The sequence below is a fragment of the Rhinolophus hipposideros genome (assembly GCF_964194185.1).
Source record: "Rhinolophus hipposideros genome assembly, chromosome: 18".
Classification (NCBI taxonomy): domain Eukaryota; kingdom Metazoa; phylum Chordata; class Mammalia; order Chiroptera; family Rhinolophidae; genus Rhinolophus; species Rhinolophus hipposideros.
Genome location: NC_138064.1, coordinates 30,555,809 through 30,576,295, shown reverse-complemented (window position 1 = coordinate 30,576,295; position 20,487 = coordinate 30,555,809). Strand labels below are relative to the sequence as shown.

The following is a 20,487-nucleotide window of genomic DNA, read 5'->3' as shown; positions in this document are numbered from 1 at the left end:
CTATGAAAGTTAAACAGTTATCTTTTTTCACCTCTTACTTTTCCAGACTGAAGATCCCAAAACCTTTACATCAGATTGCAATGGCAGCCCTACCCTCAAACACCTTCATTAAAGTCGAGAATTTCACTCTTTTTTTAGAGGAAGTGACTCATTGACAATTATGCCACAATCAATGGGAAACTTAATAGGCACTAAATATCCTCACAGTTCACTTCAGGAATTCCTCATAACTTAGCACAAGACTTTTAATTTAAGCAACCGCCACATCCCGGGCCCATGACACTGACACTGTAGAGAAACAGATTTGCAAATAGCCAGGAAACAGCTCATATTTGATTTCCTTTCTTTTAAAAGCTTAGACTTGAGTTTTAAACACCTACAATGTAGATGAAGCAAGATCAGAAAACCGAACAAGGAAAGTGGGAGGGAACAGTATTTGCACATTTGAACATTTTCTGAGCACTTGCATGTGTTTGGAAGAGTGAAGAAGAAGGGTTGGCCCAGTAAAGATAAGTATTCTGAGAACATGATATGCGATGGTACCTCAAGGTTGAGTCTAATAGTAAAAGGGAAAAAGTGTTCCGGAAACTATTTCTAGGTTTTAAAAAATAAAAAAATGTGAGGACAATATTTCATAAGTATGTGGGTATGGATGACAGTCAGGGTAGGTCTTGTGAAGGTTTTAGGTGTACCTTACGTTGGCCAAATAATTAATCTTAGAGTTTAAGAACCTTGCAAAAGGCATCAGAACTTTTAAACAAAGAAATATGCACCATTCTCGTGCAAAGCTCCATTTTAAATATAATATTCTCAATACACAGAAAGTTCCATGGTAGAGCAGGTTGGGCATAAATCAAAAAGAACAAGGTCCAACTAATAGTTCCAGAATTTACTAGCTATATAATTTTGACTAGCTATATAATTATTGAAACTCTGATTCTGCACCTCCTTCTGTAACAGAGGGGTGAAAGTACCTATTTTAAGGATTTGTTATGAGAATTAAATAAGAAAATGGGTGGAAATTTTAAGCAGTGGTTCTGGAACCCTCTATGTGCTCAGGAACTATTTGCTTCCTTCATCCTTTAGTCTCACCACCTAGAAGGAAAAAAAAATCAGTAGAGTCCCAATCCCACAAAATATTTTTCCTTTGAAAGTTCTTCAAGTAATAAAACTGCCCCTCCCCAGGCCTCTGCAAGTATCCCTCTCTCCCAGCACACACATTCTGGAGCCCACTGGGGCTCATCCCATTGTGCCCTTTATCCTGTACACACTGACGGCCACCAGCGGCCAAGACCCCCTGGTGACCCTTTATCGCCCACATCTAATCCCCATGGAGCTCTGCATTTTCCCCAATTCTTTCTCCATTGTGCCTTCAAGATTTTACAGTTCATGATGAGCAAAATCTCACCCTCAATCCCTTTGCTAAAGGAAATCCCTTTCAGAGGAATCCTCTAACTACCCCTCCATGTTCTTGCTCTAACCAATACCTGGCTTTTCCTGGAGGTCAGTGCTTCCTCTGCAGCCACCTCTTGAGCAGCGAGGGGCTTTCCTCCGCAATCCTGGGTTGCACCAGGCTTATGAGCAGGGTCGGTGTTCTCCAGGCTTATGAGCAGGGTCGGTGCATCTTCCAGGCCGTCCCCCAACCCTTTCATCCTTACCCCCAATTCAAATACTCACGTCACTGACTATACCACTCAGCACCCCTCCTTATTTCTGTCACACATGAATTCCTCCTGATTTGTGTCGCTCTCCCACCACCCCACCATATTTTAGCTCCTGGCTCACTGATACACTCTTCAACCCCACTCCTACCTTAATTCTCAATGGTTTCAATATATTATACTTATCCTTCAATATACTAATCTTTCAAATACCTAGGACTCCCAATTACTTGAACTTCTCCCTCCAATGATCTTTTCTCCACCCTTCCTCAATCACCCACTCCCAAGGTCTAGAATTTTACCATTACCAATAACTGCAGTATGTCCTTATTCTCAGTGTCATGCATCTCAATGTTTGGCCACTATCTTCCAGTCTTCCTGCTCACTCCTTCTTATACCCCAACTTCAACAATCTTTGATCACACTGAAACGTACAATTCAATGAGCCTACCACCTTTTCACTGCCTCCTACTCCAGTGTCCTCTCTTTGCCCCTTATCCATAGTTAAATCTGTAGTCAATCATTATACTTGCTCCCTTGCATGTCCTTCACCTCCATGGAACTTCTACTCTGGATTATTCAACAGCCAATGCCCTCAACACTGGTTATATCCAACATTTCCTACTCTATGCCAGGAGCTAAGTAGCTGAACTTGGCTGGAAAGCACACAGACACACTTACTGGTTTCTCTTTGAATTTCATGACCAAAAACCCTGAGGTGGGCCCTCCAATGAGTCTTGCCTAACCAGGCTGTGTTCCCTTGTCTATTCACCCTTCCGCTTCTAGGTGACTAGTTAGTATGTTCTCCTCTCTCAAACTGCCAATGCCTCAATCCGCATACTCCTCATCTATTTCCCAGAGGAAAACCAAAGAATTCAGAAGAAAACATCCCTCACATTCACTAGATCTATACTCCTATCCTATACTCCACCTGCCCTTCCACTTTCCTAGCTCAGTATTTCTCAAACTTGGATTTCAGGATCCCTTTAGATGCTTATGAATTATTGGGCATCCCAAAGAGCTTTTATTTATGTAGATTATAGCTATCATACTTGCTATGTAAAAAATTAAAACTGATACATTTAAAATGTATTAATTCATTAAAAATGAACAAACCTATTACACAGCAATATAAATAACATTTCTATGAAAAATACATTTTCTAAAATAAAACATAGCAAGGGAAAAAAGTAGTTTTATGTCTTTGCAAATCTCTTTGACTTAATGAAAGACAGGTGCATTCAATCTATTGTAATATCTTGTTTTGGTTGAAGGAGATGAAGGATTTCAGCTTCACACAGATTCATAGTTATAGAAAAGGAAGTGGTATTTTTTAATAGCCTTTTCAGTTAATTGTGGATATTCTACGATACAACACCAAATCCCAACAACAGTTTCCTAATGATTAGCAATGTGGAATCTGAAACTGTATCAATGAACTTTTTCCCTTTCTATTAGTACATTAAAATCCATGGGCCTGTCTTCTACTTTGAACAGATCTTTTACACAGCATGATTCTGAAACACCAGGTACTGGTCAACTGGAAAATATGTTTCCCTAAGTTATACAGATCTTCCAAATGTTGGCACATTTCATTACACGACATTTAAAACTCACATCATTAATATCACCACTAATTACATCAGAAAAATTTTTAAGTATTGGGAAGTTGTTACATGAAAATTTTCATTCGTTCAAATAAGTCATTCTTTCAAATAAAAAAAGGTGTTCAGGGGGGGGAGGGGTCGGGGGACAGCGAGGACTAGCTCAGTAGCAACTCAAAACAACTGCTCAATTGCTTTCCCCCAGATAACCGTTAGAGAACAGTGAGCAATTCATGTGTTCTTTCCATTTCGTCACTCAGAATTATAAAATGACATCTACTCAAGGGTGAGATTTAACAAAAATCATTATTTTTTACTGCTTCTTCAAGGCCATTATGAAGCGGAATTGGCATCATCATTATCACTATTGCTGTTACTGGAAATGTGTGGTGGTGAGGAAAATATTGACTGCTCATGCTGTTTGGCTTGGTGGCACTGCTTCATTAGACTTAAGGCACCAGCAGTTTTACCCACCATTGCTTTTAGAATCATCAGTTCAAATACAACACAGTGAAAAAGGCAGATCTCATCTTAACATGACCATGTAAACAGTTTTGACCTCACGGACTTCTTGAAAAGGTCTCAGAGACTCCCGGGGGCCCACAGACCACACTTTGAGAACACCTGTTCTCCATGAACTCTCCACGTCCTCACAAGAGACCACCTCTCTCGCAGACAATACACTAGAATTGCTTCCTTTGCTTTCCTATAGTGTCAATTCTCCACTCTCTGAAGAGTCATTTCCATCAGCATACATGGTGCTTTATTTATCCACCTTTAAAAGACCTTCTTTCACCTTCCTTCCCCCTCCAGCTATGGCCCCATTTCTCACCTTCCCTTGACAGCAAAACTCTCCAAAAGAGGGTCTGTCTGGATTGGCATGTAGGAGAAGAAGGGGGAAGAGAGGAGGAGGGCTACCCGCACATATGAATGAGAAGTGAAATCAACACCTAGTCATTAATCAACCCTTTCTGGAATTAAAAAGAAAAATAAACCCAGGCACCTGACATTCCTAAAGGTTTTCTAATATACCAGCGACATAATACAAACCTTTTTAAGAATTCTTTTTAATTTACTCGTCGCAGACAGTGTCTAGCCACCACATTGCACGCACCCCCCTATGATTTCAGACATCAAATATTAACACAAAGTGAGTAATGCAAAAAGAAAGGGGGTTAATCAGACACTTTGAGAGAAAGAAAAACTAACACTGATTCAATGAGAGCTGCTAATGAGGCTTTTTGTTTTGGTAGATTAATTTGGGAGTCTGATGACTAAGAAGAAAATTTAAGCTTCTCAGGTGACTGATGGTGATTATTATCAAGTTTTTTTTTTTTAAATAAAGAGATGCCTTTGCTTAATTCTACAGTTTATGAATTTCATGTGTTTAACTGAAATCTGCATCCACCCTACAAGTGTAGAAAACTTTCCTTATTACCAAATTGAAAGACCTCCTCTTATTGATTCTGCATTCTAGTTGACCGGTGATGAGTATTTCAGACCGTGAACTGCTGATGTTTAAATACATTACCCTAATACTCTTTAAGCATTGACAATTGTAAACCTCATTAACTCTCAGCATGTGGCCAAGGCCTGGATTTCATCGAGACAGCCTCACAAAACGAAAACAGGTATATAAAAATGATTTTATCATCAACAACATTATATGCTCTTTCACCTTGTGAAGTATTTAAAAGGCCGTATTTTTTCCCCCCTCAGAAGCATAAATAGCAACCATAGGAAAGGCAGAGAACACAACACTATTTATATAGCCACACATTTTAAAAGCCTAGATTTCTTTTTTATCTTTTCTTCGTCTACACCCTTATTCCTCCTGCCTCAAAATGGACAGTGTTCCAGGACTGGTTCTATGCACTCAGAACAGAAAGGAATTATTTGGGGATGCCGATTCCGTTGGTACCATTTTGATTCAACAAAAGGGTACTGATAAAGTAGAAAGTTGGACATGTCAGCTTGTCATTAAGTAATCAGAATTTCTGACATTTCCTTTTTGCCATAAAGAGGCAACTTTTGTTTTGCACGGAGTGCAAAGAGGTTCCATCCTTGAAATAGAAAACATGTATGTGGTAAATTCGCATGCGATCCTAGCAAACCGATTTGATGCCAGAGCCACCCAGCACTCACTCCACAACCAGAGGGGGCGGACCTATAACAGGCAGCAAGCATCCTGAGCCCAGGAAGTCAGACACCCAACACCTCCAGCTTCTTGAGGTCCTATTTAGTCTCCCCAGGTGAGATCAGGTACTAGTGGAAACAGCCTTTGAACCTGAGACCTCTCTAATAAGACATCTGTTAATAACAAAAACAAACAATAAATAGAAACATGTTTGCAATACTCAAAGGGACACCCTCACATTTGTTTTTACCTTGTTCTTAGTTCATAGCTGTGTGAACAATGTATAAAAGTTACACTTAGATGATACACAAAGAAAGCCTCATTCTTATTTTAAACAGACATAATAATGAAAACCAAATCTGAGACACATCAAAAACCATACAAACAAATCCAACAGCAAGCAGAGAATTCACATTGTTCAGCTAAGGTAATAGGACCTGAAAAGCCTTTAGACACTTCGCCCCTCCTTCACTTCAACCCCCAGGGACAAGCCCTCTTCACCCACGAGATCCAGCAAACATAAGACTTCCAGGCCTGCGCAACCAAAGTTTCTTCTCATCTCCCTCAAGGTATTTCACAAAATGAGTACATCCATCATTAAATTGACTAAAACAGTAAAATTCAGGGAAATCTAAGCCAACAGGCAGTTAGAAGGGAAGGGTGGGGACCACTGAAATCGAAGAACATTAATAGTAAGTATGTTGTAGCATGGGGAAGTCGTGCCAATCCCCTGACTCAAATTATCCTTTGATGGCTCTCCATTCTCTTAGGATAAAGACCCCTAAATCCTTAATATGAAGTAGAAGGTCCTACACAATCTGGCCACAGCCCACCTCTCCCACCACCATGCTCCAAGACATGCCAGCTTCTGCATCTCAGCTTGTGAGTATGTCCTTTGCAACCACTGTTCCCTCTGTCTACAGTGCTCTGTCCTTTGTCCCCAACTCTCTGTTCTCAACTCTTCCTCAACTCTTCAACTCCTATAGCTCAAATGTCATCGGGAAGTCTTTCCGGACCTTCCAGTTGGCATATTGTCCCTCACACCATACCTATCCTTCACAAGACTTATCACACATCCATCCACATTTTTTTGTGATTCTCTAACACCTGTCCACTCCACTAAATTAGAAGAGGGCACACATCATGTTTGTCCAACTCACCAGTTATCCTCAACATACAGAACAGAGCAGGCAGAGAGGAAGTGCTCAGACAGCTGTGAATGACAGACTGGACAGCACTCTGCGAGAGGCATGGGGGGCTGACCAAGTCACGACCTCATGAAACATTAAATTAAAATCAGGAGTGCTCCAAAAAAACATGATCCCCTTTACCAAAAGTTCATGCAGTACACAGGTGTTTAACTTTCATGCCTAGAGTTCAGCCCAACCCTACACATAGGTGAAGCCTTCAGGAAGGAACCGTACCCTCACAGAGACAGTTTGCAGCAGTGTGCAGGGGTCTCTGCCAAGAAAAATGCCCAGATCTAGCCAAAAGCTACCACTGTTTGGGGACATGAGACTAGTTGGTCTTTGTCCCCAATAAATTCTTTGCTACTGCAGGCTTTCTAATTCCTCAGAGAAAATAGCTATATGAGGGTATTCATTTCCTATGGCTACTTTAACACATTACCACAAACTGCGTGGCTTAACACAACAGAAATTCATTCTGTCTCAGTTCTGGAGACCAAAAGTCTGAAATCAAGGTGACAGCAGGGCCAGCTCCCTCCAAAGGGAGATTCTTTAGGGGAGAATTCTTCCTTCCAGCTTTTCCAGCTTCTGGTGGCCCCAGGTGTTCCCTGGCTTGTGGCCATATTACTCCAATCTCTACTGACTCCTGCTCTTAACTAGGGTTCGTGTCAAACCTCTGACTCTTATAAGGATACTTATGATAGCATGTAAGGCACTGATAATTCAGGGCAATCTCTTCATCTCAAAATCCTTAATTTAATCTCACCTACAAAGACATGTTTTTCAAATAAGGTCCCATTTCCAAATTCCAGAGATTACCATGTTTCCCCGAAAATAAGACCTAGCCAGACAATCAGCTCTAATGCATCTTTTGGAGCAAAAATTAGTATAAGACCCGGTCTTATTTTATATCTCTTATTTTATATATATTTAATATATAGAATTATATTATATATTATATTATATTGTATTGTATTATATTATTTTATGTTATATTATATTATGTTATATGACCGGGTATATAATATAATATAACATAATATAATACAACACATTATAATATAATGTAATATATAATATAATACTGGGTCTTATATTAATTTTTGCTCCAAAAGATGCATTAGAGCTGATTATCCAGCTAGGTCTTATTTTCAGGGAAACACGGTATGACTTGATATCTTCAGGTAGCCATTACTTGGCCTACTACAATGAGTAACCTAGAATAGGAACTAGACCGTCTATTCTCCCAATACTCCTGGGTGTTCGTAACATAAAGGCATAAAACCTTCTTAGTAGATTTGCCTAAGTTTAGCCAACAAACTGACGTGAAGCAGAGGCCAGACACTGGAGATATTAAAATACGCAGGCCCTGGTTTGTACACTCAAGAGACCACAGCTGGTGGACGTTAGTACCTACCTAAAAATGAGCATTTAGTTCACTATGACCTCTGGGTCAACACAGCTGTCATTATTTTCACATCCTGAAGTTGTCACTCTACACAGAGCTTTTCAAATTTTAATAAAGTTGTGCACTAAAATCCTTCTGGCCACACAAGCTTGGTGATTAGGCCCCCAAAGAGCACAGCCAGACAATGAATAGGGCCCACACCAGTGCTTCTCCACTGTTTACCAGGCGTGTTGTGCTTCCGCGGGCCAACACGGGGATTCTGACATGTATGTTTTTAAAGGAACACTAGTTGATTGGGACAATGATTTGTGACATGAACTTGACAAACGCTACGCTTCCAAAGAAAGGGAAAGGAAGAGGAACTGAAGGCATTCGCAGTTTTACACTGAGAATAGATATATGGTTGTACCTATTTGTGCAGGAAATACTGAGGAGCTGTGTGTCAGAGTTAGGGTTAGGAAAAATGGCACATGAACATCAGATTGGCCGGGGCTCAAACACTTGCCCTTCGCTATGGCTCAGTAAGCTGAACCATTAGGTTGGTGCAAAAGTAATTGTGTTTTAAAAGGTTGAAAATAACTGCAAAAACCACAATTACTTTCGCACCAACCTAATACCTCGGAAGACTTCTTTGACTTGCTCAGTCCTTTTGGAAAGAATTATCACAATGCATATGATGAACTATAAAACAGTTCCATCCTTAGACCCAGGAATCTTTCTCTTCTAATTTCTTTCTAAGGAAGTAATTAAACGGAAGGGGGAAATGTCATATGCATGTGAAGATCCTCACTGCAACATTACCTATTTTAGAAAACTAGACACTGAAGTAACGCTACAAATGCATGATTTCATAAAGTATGGTACATTCACTTGATAGAAAATGATAAAGTTATTTAACATTGTTAATGTAAACAGCATATAAAAATATGAAAATTGACTGATACAGTCTGAAAGATTATAAAAGAGAATTACAATTAAAATGAATTCCGTTTACGAAAAATATCGATGCCGGTTAACAAAGCAAGGAAGATATAAAAAGTTCAAAATATCTGCCTCAAGATGAGAAGATTGTGAGTGGTTGTTTTCCTTTTTGAAACAGAGTTGTTCCCTGTTAATACTGTTTTCGGAACTGGAAAAAAAAAGTCAGCCAAACAGCAACAGATTGAGGCCGTCTAATATTTTCTCTGTCACAGTAAAACACTGAGAATACAGATAATACAAAACCCGAAAGAAAATGTCAGGTTGAAGGGGATTACAAGATTATGAGAGGGCGCAGTTCAGAACATGGGAAAGGTCAAGATCGTTGAAGCCAGACAGGCCTGGGCACCTTTCAGCAGCAAACTGCTTAATCACTGAGAGCCTCAGTTGTCTCGTCTGCAAAACCAGGAAAACAAAGCTAACATTTCAAATGTGTTACAAGCTTTTGAAAAAATACATGTTATGTTATATTATATTATAGATGTAATCTTGTTTCATCTAATGAACTTACAGCTGTATTTTTGGAAAGTATGTGTAAAAAGAAAGAGGAAAAGCGTGGTATGTGTGTTAATGGGGATGAGGAAGGAAAAGAAGGCAAAGTAGATCAGAAGAGATTACAATTATGTAAATTAATGCCCATAAATATATTAATGTAATTAGGAACCAAAATGCTCACTGAAAGAGAGAAGCGGATACAAAATAAAAGACAAAGAAAAAAATCCTGTAATGTTAAGTGGAAATAGGAAACGTCATTGTGAACTTTTGATTTTTTTTTAAAGTGTATTTCCCCAGCTCTTTCCACCTGAAAGTCAGAGAAGCAGTAATACCCCAGTAACAATAAGCCAGTTGTCAGTTCTTTGTTTCTGAGCACCACTCCCAACTAAAAAGAACCAGGGCCTCTTGGAGAAAAGAGTGATTTCCAAGTCAGAGGCAGGAAAAATCCAAAGTGAGCCTAGAACATCTTATTTGCCAAAAGCAAGGAGCACTCAAGGCTAAGGATACAAGAGCCAGCTTGGAAATACACCCATTGACCACACTGGGACAACTTTATCATCTAAGGCAATAACAGTAATGAACACATTGAATTTAAAATAAATAAACTCCTAAATTTATACTGATACAAAGGTTAAGGTATAAAGAAATGGGAATGGAGGTAAGAAAGCTTTTCTTTACCAAAGAATGGTAGACAATAAATAGAGAAGATAGAATATTAAACAGCACCAATTTTCAAATCCCAGTGTAATTACTGATTCAGGAAAGGATCATCACAGATACTAAAACTGTTGGGTGAAAGGTTGCTGGGAAACAGGATATCCACACATTCTCAAAGCATTCTATCTACTAATTACGAAACAAATGGTCCCTACACAATGAAATATCGAGCGGACACCACTTTAGCCAACTGATCAAACTCAGCATCGTCCATGCTGGGACAGCATGCCTCCTGAGAAGCTACAATGGGCAGTACAGAATCTTTCCTAACCTGCACCCCCAAATTTAACAGGAATCCAGACAGGCAGAAAGAAACGATCGGACAAGTCCAGAACATGGGACCTTCAACAAAATAACTGGGCCGTCATTTTAAAAGTCAATGTCATAAGAAAATAATAAAAGCAAGGGTCTGTTCTAGATTAAATGAGATATAATACCTAAATATTATACAAAAAACTTGACTGGATCCTGAATTAAAAAAAAAAAAAGGCAATGAGGCATTTAAGGTGAGGATGGGTGGAGAGATCTGGTATATTTGAATATGGACTGGTTATTAGAAGATACCTGACATGATTCAATTCTCCTAAGTATGATAATGGTATGGTGGTTATGTAGGAGAAAGGAGAATGTTGTTATTCTTAGAAGATAAATGCTGAAGTCTTATGATGTCTGCAATTTACAGTTAAGTAGTCCAGCCACAAAAGGAAGTTATGTGTGTGTGTGCATGTGTGCTTGCATGTAGAAAGTGTGCATGTAAAAAGAGAGCACAAAGGTAGAAAAAATGTTAACAATTAGTCACTCTATGCAAAGGGCATATACTGGGTGTTCATTGTATTCTTCTTTTAATGTTTCTGTAGTTAAAAAAAATTTATACTATCAAGTAAGAAAAAAATTTCATCTTAAACATTAAGTCATATAATTTATATTGTACGTGAGCTTGTTCATCCTTCCTCTGAACCATGAGCACAGAGGGTGTGGAAGCAACCATATTTTCTCAAAAAACCTTTGCTAGAATAAATCTTTGCTCCGTCTAGCTCTTGCTTCACCAGAACTAACATGAAATTTTCCTACTCTCTCCCTGCACCACTCCAGGAAGGCCCTGTGAGAGAACAAAGGCCTACTCATACATGACATTATTTTCCTACCAAGCAAAGCCCCTGCCTTGGGGTGGAGATAGAAAACCGAAGGAACCCAAATAACTGCTACTGGAACAAAGAAAGAAGGCATAATCAAACAATCCTCCAGGACATTACAGAAAGTATAACTGCTAATTTGCTCCCCATTCCCTTCCACTCTGCAAGACCTTCACTTTAGAGGAGGTCATTTCCATGCAAGATGGGACAACAGGTGCATAAATAAGAAAAGGGAAGTGCTGGTAGTAACTGAGAGCATTCACAGTACATCGAGAGGTGGTATGTCAAACTGACGCACGTGGGAAAATCAGACACGTCACAAACAGAAAAAGCTCAGCGCTAGGGAATAGCACCCCGGAAGGGCAGGTAACTGCAATCTGTCAAAGGGCGTGCTGGCAAGCTGCAAGCACAGAGGGCTGGGTCTACTACAGTTTATATAACAAAGGCTGGTTCCTGTAGATTATCCTTGGCTACCAGGGGACACTGGTGTTCGTTATTAGCAAGAGTTTGGAGCCAACACTCTCTCTTCATGATAAAAACCAACAGCAATCTCACACAGCTTAGGAAAGACTCATCTTAAAAATGTAAACAAAGACTGGGAGGGGATAAAAAATCCAAAGGCATTTTGCAAAATGTCCTATTTGATCTTAATGGTTCAGTTGCCCTCTTCCAGCTTGGGTAGAACACCTTTCATGAGGATTTGGAATCATACTATTCTGCCTGTGACTCTGGCATTTCATCACATTAGATTTAAAAGTTATTTGAGTAGAGAAACAGTACAGAAACGTTATGTTCTTAGAGCTACGTTGTACATGTACTCACAATTTTTATAGTTGCCTTGAAAAATAACCAATACACATACAAACACTCTGGAATATCTTCATATGACTACAATTGCTCTATGAAACTATAAATAGTTCTTTAAACAATGTCAAAAAATACACACATAGAATCCCAACTGTGAGAAGAATACTGAAGGAAATTTTACAGGTATTATTCCTAAAATAATGTATTAATTATAACAGGTAGAAAAAAATGCTCTTAAGATGTGGGGAGGTGTTATATATGTAGTGACTTTATATTTATATTGCAACAGACTTTATATTCAAGCAACAGACAAGCTGTTTCAAACAAAAAAAATAAATGAGATAATTAAAAATAAACATACCCATCTTTGGTCTGATCCACCACGCCACTTAAAAGTTCCACAGTCTTTGGATTAGGCTGGCTTTCTCCAAAAATGTTCAAATATCGAGTGACGAAGTCATTAGGGGACATGAAAAATTCACCATTTTTTTCAACACTTGCATACTGTTTAAAAGAATAAAAGATTTTATTTTCAAAATTATATAATCATAACATTAATAACTGAAAAAGCTGAAAACATTCAAAGGATAAAATATCAGATATGATGATATTCTCTTCACAAAGGCAGTTATTTCCCATTACTTGAAAAAAAAAAAACACACAACAACGTAAGTTTAACAAGTTTGACATTTATACCTGAGCTTCTCAAATGGGGACAACTTAGCCTCACTGTTCAGCTTACAAACAGCAACATCTCCTAAGAGCCAAGTGCATCTATGAGAATTAGCTGTCTCTCTATATAAACTGCTTTTCTGGAGTGGAGTTCTCTAGCTATGAGCTCCCTCCATTTGTGTTTATTTTCCCCACAGGGGACATCTGGCAGTGTCTGATGACAATTTTGATTGTCATAACTTGGGGGGCAGTGATGCTACTAGCATCTAGTTGGTAGAGGCCAGGGAAGCTGCTAAACATCATACAACGCACAGGATTTCCCCTACAACAGAGTGATCCCACCCACAATAGCAATAGTGCCGAGGTGGAGAAACTCTGGGTTACAGAAATTTGGAAAGACAACTTAATGTCTTGTTCTTTAGCAATGACATGGAGCTTTTATCAAAAGTAGCATTAATTATGAAGTCATGGATGAAAACAACCTAATTCTTTTGCCCATTCCTGCTTCAAGGGAATGAATGATGCAAAAAAAGATAACAAACAGTATGAGCTGGAAAATAAACTATTAACTGCATGGCTTCTTGTGGGATTTTATGGAAGCGGGTATGAAATGCTGCTCTAGTTAGAGCAGAAATGGTCAATAAGAACTAGGTGGCATATAACGCTTTTTCACAGCATTCCCCTAGGTCTTGCCTTTAATGTAATACATTCCAGCTCACACAAGTGGGAATCTGCTAATTCCTGCTCCAAAGAACCCCCGAGACTGGGAAATGTGAGAAACCACTTGGGGGGTCATATGTGTACAGTACCTCTTGATCCTGGGGACAGAACAGTGATTTGGGGAGATGGGGGTGGGCGGGAGGTGAGGACAATGAGCTACACAAGGAACAGGAATAGATGGGTGACAGGAACCAAAATGGTGGCCACCGTGATGGGGGAGCACAATGAAATGAGGTACGATGATAGCATCTCCACTCCCTCTGTAAACCCAGACATAAGCCCAATTAAAACTGTTTTTAAAAGTCACTTGTTATTTCTACATTTTAATTCTCCCGACGGATAAGCTCTTGCTTAGATGCTCAGTAACAAGCTTTGACGTCCCTTGGGCCTAGGCTACGCAGAGCTCTGTTCCTGCTTCATATTAGATGTATGACCTCAGATAAGTAACTAATACTTTCTGGGCCTCTGGTTCCTCACCTGTAAAATGGGGATAACAAAATTACCTGCTTCATAAGGTTGATGTTAGAAATAAAGCAATAATCATGTAATATACTTAGCACTGCCCTACACACAATAAGCAATTTATAAATGTTCTGTTATTACTGGGTTTTATGTAACATTTTTTTAGCATAATACAAAAGAAAAGCTCCAAAATGGCCCAATAATCCTTCTGTTCTTCAGTTAGCATTGAATTCGGCTTTTTGGAAATGTAGAAGAATTCTATTTTGATCTTCCTGAGGCAAAAGCGAGACTGAAATATAAAGAAAATGTCACTGCTAATTACAGTGACGCTATAATTTAGAATTATTCCTATGTTTGCTTATGGTAGTGAATAACTAATTTATTTTAAAACAACTTAACTCTTCTCTCACCAGTAGACATTTAGATTATTTCCAATTTTTGGCATTTTTAAATAAAGCTAAGGAAACCAGCCTTGTATACATTTGTCCAAATTCCTGGCAATTTTCGAAGGCCAGTCTCCTGGAAGAGAAACTGTTGAGTCAAAGGAGAGGAACTTTAAGGCTCTTGCTACTTATTATCACACTGCTTTCCAGAAAATTGTACCAATTTACACTTCCCCCAACAGTGTGCAAATACGCCCTTTCCCCACTTTGTCTATCATATTTGTTGCAAATATTTTTCCAGTTTGATATTTTAATATAATTGACGCTGTAGGTTTTTTCTCCTTTGTAATTTCTTCCGTTACTTCTAAGTTTAGAAACTAGTCCTTCCTCATCTCAAGACTAAATATTCACCCACATGTTCTCATAGCTTTTTCTCAAGTATGTTTACCTTTTATCTTTATGTTTCAATATATCCACTGGTACATTGTTTTTGTCTGTGGTTGGAAGTAAGGATCCTCCAACTTGAGTGTTTTTCCTCTTAATCTCTTGGTTGTCCCAGGACCACACCTTATAGATACCACATCTTTCAAATGTTATTTAATCCTTCTTTGGGAATAGATTTTCTAAGTGACCTGAAGCCTCTCTCCTTTACGATTTCTGGAATTTTGATATGATGAAGTATATACTTACAAAACAGGAAGGCTTTTAGGATTCCTTGCATAACCCAGTGTAATACAAGTTGTGATAGTTAATTTTATGTGTCAACCTGACTGGCCAAGGGATGTCCACATTAGACATTGCTTCTGGGTGTGTCTGTGAGGGTGTTTCTGGATGAGATATGCATTCAAATCTATGGACGCAATACTAAGTCGACTGCCTTCCCCAGAGTTGGATGGGCATCACCCAATCCATGGAGGGCCTAACAGAACAAAAGGTGAAGAAAGGAGGAATTTGTCCCCTTTTTTCCTGCTCCATTGCTTGAGCTGGGACGTAACTTCTTCAGCCCTTGACCTGAGATTTACATTATGAGCTTCCCTGATTCTCAGACCTTCAGACTGGGAGTGACCATCCGTTTTCCTTAATCTCCAGTTTGCAGACATCATGGGACTTCTTAGCCTCTACAATGGATGGTGTAAGTCAATTCTTCATAATAAATCTGGATGGATGGATGGATGGAGCTAGAGATGGAGAGATCTACTGGGATCACTAGTTAATTCTCTTTCTATGAATCTCCTTTTAAATTTTCATCAATGAATATGAACTGTTTTGTTATAAGAAAAAAGTTTTTCAAAAAAAGGAATGAAATCTTTTTCCAATTTTGCCTACAAAAATTTTAAAAATATGTATTATATGCTTTTGTTCAGAAAGAATAAGTACAAGAATCCAAGGGCAATTCATTACATATTGCTACTACAATTTGTAATATGGCCTATTTCCCTCGTGCAGTCCCTTTACCAGTCTTGTTACCTTCCACATCTGTAGGCATGCAGCTACTGTGGGCTGCACACTTCTAAACAGTACGTACCACCTCCTCTGCTCTCCCTTGAGCTAACAGGTTCCTCCTCAATTTCCCCATTCTTATTACTGGCAACCTCCCTGCACCCAGGTTACATATCCAGTGGTCATATTTACCACCCGCTCTCTCTCACCATTATACAAGATCAGTCATTTTCATCTAATAGTCCTTCAAAATGTCTTTTACTTGCCCATTTTCCATCCCCCCTGCTGCCACAACTCTAATCAAGTTATTAGGACCTCACACCAGGATTACACCCTACGCTGCCTAACTCATGGCCTTGCTGCACCAATCAAATCTCCAACCTATCCTCCCTGGGTCACTGAATTACTCAGAAAACCTTCAATGGCTTCCTACTGTTGAGCAGAAAAGCCAAATTCCTAATTATCTTTCTAATTTTGTCACCCACAACCTGTAATACTTGGCAGACTCCTTGGCAAAGAGTTGAATTTAAATAAACATCTGAAGAACGAGCAAGAATCCTTCAACCCGAAGAAGCTGTTTGCTCCCAAGTCCATCTCCAGGTGCCCTCAGAGGCGTTCCTCTTCCTTGGAACTCCCAGGCTGCTCTCCTCCGTGCCTCTCCAGCTCCCACTCATCCCCACGTCTCGTCAAGTTCCCTCACTAAGGAGCCTTCTCTGAGCACTCCCACCGTGGGGACCGCTCCTCCACTTCCTGTGGCATGGGCTTTAACCACACACGGGACCCTTGAGTATGCTGACTTAAGAATCTTTTTTACCTGCCGCTGCCTGTAAATCTGGTCTCCTGTATAAAATCTGAATTCCTGTAAGACATGGTCACTGTTTATACCTATTTTGCATGTCCCACTCACCACAAAGTTTCACTGTGTTTTATTTAAACTGTAAGCACTCAATACACACCTGTTTAAATCAACATGAAGCAGTATCAAAAGCATTAGGCTGATAATATATGCATGTCAACATTTAGGTTAGAAGCAACACTGACCACACCTAGACTTCAGCTTCCACATCCAGACAAAACATTAGCCACCACTTATCTCAAGAATAGCTTACATAATAAATTTCAAACAACGTAGGCTAGGACTGTCTCACCAGATCCCACCCTACCTACCATTCTTGGACCATTGCCCAAGACCCTACACCCCAGCCCACTGCATAACACCTGGCACTCATAGCTCTTCACTTTCTACATGCTGTTCCTTTGCCTGGAATGGTCTTCTTTTGCCCCACAACCCTCCTCCACCTTCTCCATTTGATAAATAAATACCTACTCATCTTCGAGCACAGCTCAAACATCCCCACTGTAACTTGAATGACCCTCTCTTGGAAGACAGAATTAGCCCCCACATCATCTTCCTGCTAATTAATGCTATATAATGCTTAGCAACCATATTTTTCTTGTTTTACACTTACACACACATAGTGAGATAGTTAAAGGCAGGAGCTGAGGTTTATACATCTTTATAAACCAACACCTAACACTGGCCAGTCAGGTTAACAATTTCAAAAAAAGACAAAAAACAGAATTGATTTCAACTAAAGAACGTAAAATAAGCCAGATTTGGGTCCACTTTCATCCTCTTGGACACCTCTTTCCTCATGTCTCAGTTCCACTGGCTCTCTTTGATCTCTACAGCTGCCAACTCCCCTGCTACCAGCCCCTCGGGTCCGAAGGGTACAATGACACTTCTCTCCACCGCCCCAAGCTACAGATGAATCCCCTCACTAGTTTAACAGACAGGAGGATATTTATTAGAATGAAAAGTCAGGAAAAAGTCACAGAGCATCAGCAAAGGAGTCAGGTTTACAGAGTGCTTACGGCTGATCTGTACTTAACTACAAAGCCCAGCCACAGCGGAGACGTGCCTGGCACCGTCCCCATGGCGCCTTGCCCCATTCTTCCTCCACCACAACACCGTCTGCGGTGGATGGTAAACAAGAGATCCTCTGCGTGCTGAGCCAAGGATTTGTGTCAGTACCACACTACCCAGGCCTGATGAGATCACACGAAACTTTGCCAGATCCACAATCCCTTCCAGAAACTGCTGATCACCCTTTTCTTCAGGGTTGGTTCCCCCACATCATTCCCTCAGACTCTAAGTCACAGAACTCTCGCTCAAAAGCCAGGTAGGCCTAGCCATCCCAAGGGATGACAGCACTTCCTGATCTGGTCCCAAAGATTCCACTCCAGCCCACAGGCCCACTTACACAGAGACCCCACAGAGGGCGCTCCAGAGCTCTGCATGGACTGCCTACCCTACCTGGGTCTCCCTGACCAATCTGATTTGTCTCCAGTATAAAATTGCCTGCTATTGAGACATAGCAGTTGGAGGAGACATGTTGTCCCAAAGTAGGATCTTAACCTAGCCTCACCAGCTGCCACGTGGCCTCCAAAGGTAGACACAGCTTTTACCTAGAGCCTTTCCACTGGATCATGCCAGAAGACCAGTAAGTAAGGATTCAAGATGGGCCATTTATTGAGACACTCCAAGTTGTTCCCATTTCCTGTCAAAGGATACCCGCAACTACTACTGGTTTAGAAAACAGAAATACATTCAACAGACAGGTCCTGAGTTCAAAGAATGATGATGACTTTGCCAGCTCAATTTAATGAACTTTATCCATTTCTCTACGCTCTTTGGCAACCCACTCACATGCTCTTCTGCAAATAGTCTTCCAGAATTATATCATTAGAGTTCTACAACATGGACCTTAGATACACATACTACAAATGTCTGTGGTTCCTTCATACACACCTCACCTCAATCATGATGGACCAGAATGCCTAGCAATAAACACTTGTGTAGGTGAGAAACAAAGCTTCTGTTTTCTGCACTTTTATTATTCAAAATCCTTTTCCACCTTAGACTCTCTATATTGCATTGTCCTTTTGGGGCCAAAAACAAATTTATGAACAAATTCTACTTTCTTACATATAATCCAAACCTCCTTACAAATTTATCTTTTTCTCTTCTCCTCCAAAACTGCTCATATTTTTAACTATTTTCTTTTGGAGTCTTTGTCTCTTCTGTGCTTGAATTATTTAAAGTATATACTGAATCAATATTTAATGCAAATCAGGTGCTGGTTACATTCCTATTAAGTTTAAACTCTTCATTGAATCTTTACAATTTTTTGTAACTTATTATGAAAATGTTCAAACATATACAAAGTAGAGACAATAGTATAATAAACCCAATGTTCCATTTCCCAATTTCAAAAATTATCATTATATTGCCCATTCTTTTTTCCTACCCCACCAAAACTGGATTATTTAAAACCAAATCTCAGACATCAGACTCTCCTCTGTAAATACTTTAGTGTGTATCTCTAAGAGAAGAAGGGCCCTTTATTGTTCCCATAATCAGAATACCATTACCCAGCCCAAAATTCAATTAATAACAATTAATATCAAAAAATCCCGTGTTCAAATCCCCTGATTTCTCAACTTTTTTTTTTTAATAGTAACACATTTTGATGAGGAAAGTGAGGCTCACAGAATTATTCACTTTCTAAGTCATATATTCGGCACCCAGCAGTAGAACATCAAGTTTCTCATTTGAAGCCTTGGTTCTCTTTATGTACAGCACAGCTGCCTTTTTGTCATGTTTAGAAAAGGTCCACGTATATACTTTTTAAATTACCTTTACAAAAGCAGCCTTTTCTTTTTTGACTACTTTGATTTCAGTTGAATTAAAAAAAAAAAGCGTTTGGAACCTGAGGTAGACTTTGATTAGAGTATTAATCATTCACTGCTTAATATCACAAAGTAAGTGAAAGTACCAGAAACTAAGGAAAAATAAACGTGTATGGTGTCTGTTGTGATCTCCTATCTATTATTACTCATACTGAGGCCTCCACATCAGTTGTAATGAAATGATGATGATGGCAGCAACAACCATGTGATTTTACCAAGGAGAGAGAAGGACAGCCCTCTCTGGATGAATAATTACTGAAATGTTCATGAACAGCTTTAAACTTCTTAAGAGAAAAAGGATTGCCATCACACTGCACAAGTCAACCCTGGAAAGGTAAATGGATTGCGGTACTTAATCCCCAGATACTCCTTTTAATTAACTACCTGACACCATGTGAGATAAAAGAAACTAAAATGTAAACCATGTTGCCATCACAATCACCTACAAGTTTCTGGTACATTTTTTAAAATAGATAAATTTGTAAAGGATCTCTTTCATGAGTCTTAAGTAAAGATACTTTTTGGGATGTTTAAAAATATGTAACAATGAAATAAAGAGTTGCTTTAAAATAATCTTTAAAAGTTACAGAACACAAATCAAACAAGAAACAAAATAGACTCCTTTATACTGACCTTTAAAAATATTGTTCTAAGCTCAGTTGGATCTGCTCTCTTGGTTAAAGCCACCTATAAATAAACATAAAAGTGTTTATATTATTAGAACAAAGCTGAGAAATCAAGCTAACGATGGAAAGAAAATAAACTCTAGGTTAGAAATTAGTGGATTTCATTTTTGTACTTAAAGCACCAAATTTCCCCAGTGCATAAATTACTCCCTGGATTTTAAATTAGATGCCTTATGTGGCTTCTAGACACTAACATTCTAGACAAGAAACCCGTAAAGCTCCCAATATGTATTCATATATATAT

General features: G+C 39.3%; 1 protein-coding gene across 1 annotated transcript in view; it reads right to left on the bottom strand.

The window, feature by feature from the left end:
• Positions 1-20,487, bottom strand: part of SLC25A13 (solute carrier family 25 member 13) — a gene marked incomplete at its 5' end in the record, with an annotated part of 178,291 nt that overhangs the window by 131,019 nt on the left and 26,785 nt on the right. The window contains 2 exon segments of the mRNA XM_081079534.1: positions 12,489-12,631; positions 20,191-20,244. Coding sequence (XP_080935660.1) covers positions 12,489-12,631; positions 20,191-20,244 — 197 coding nt within the window.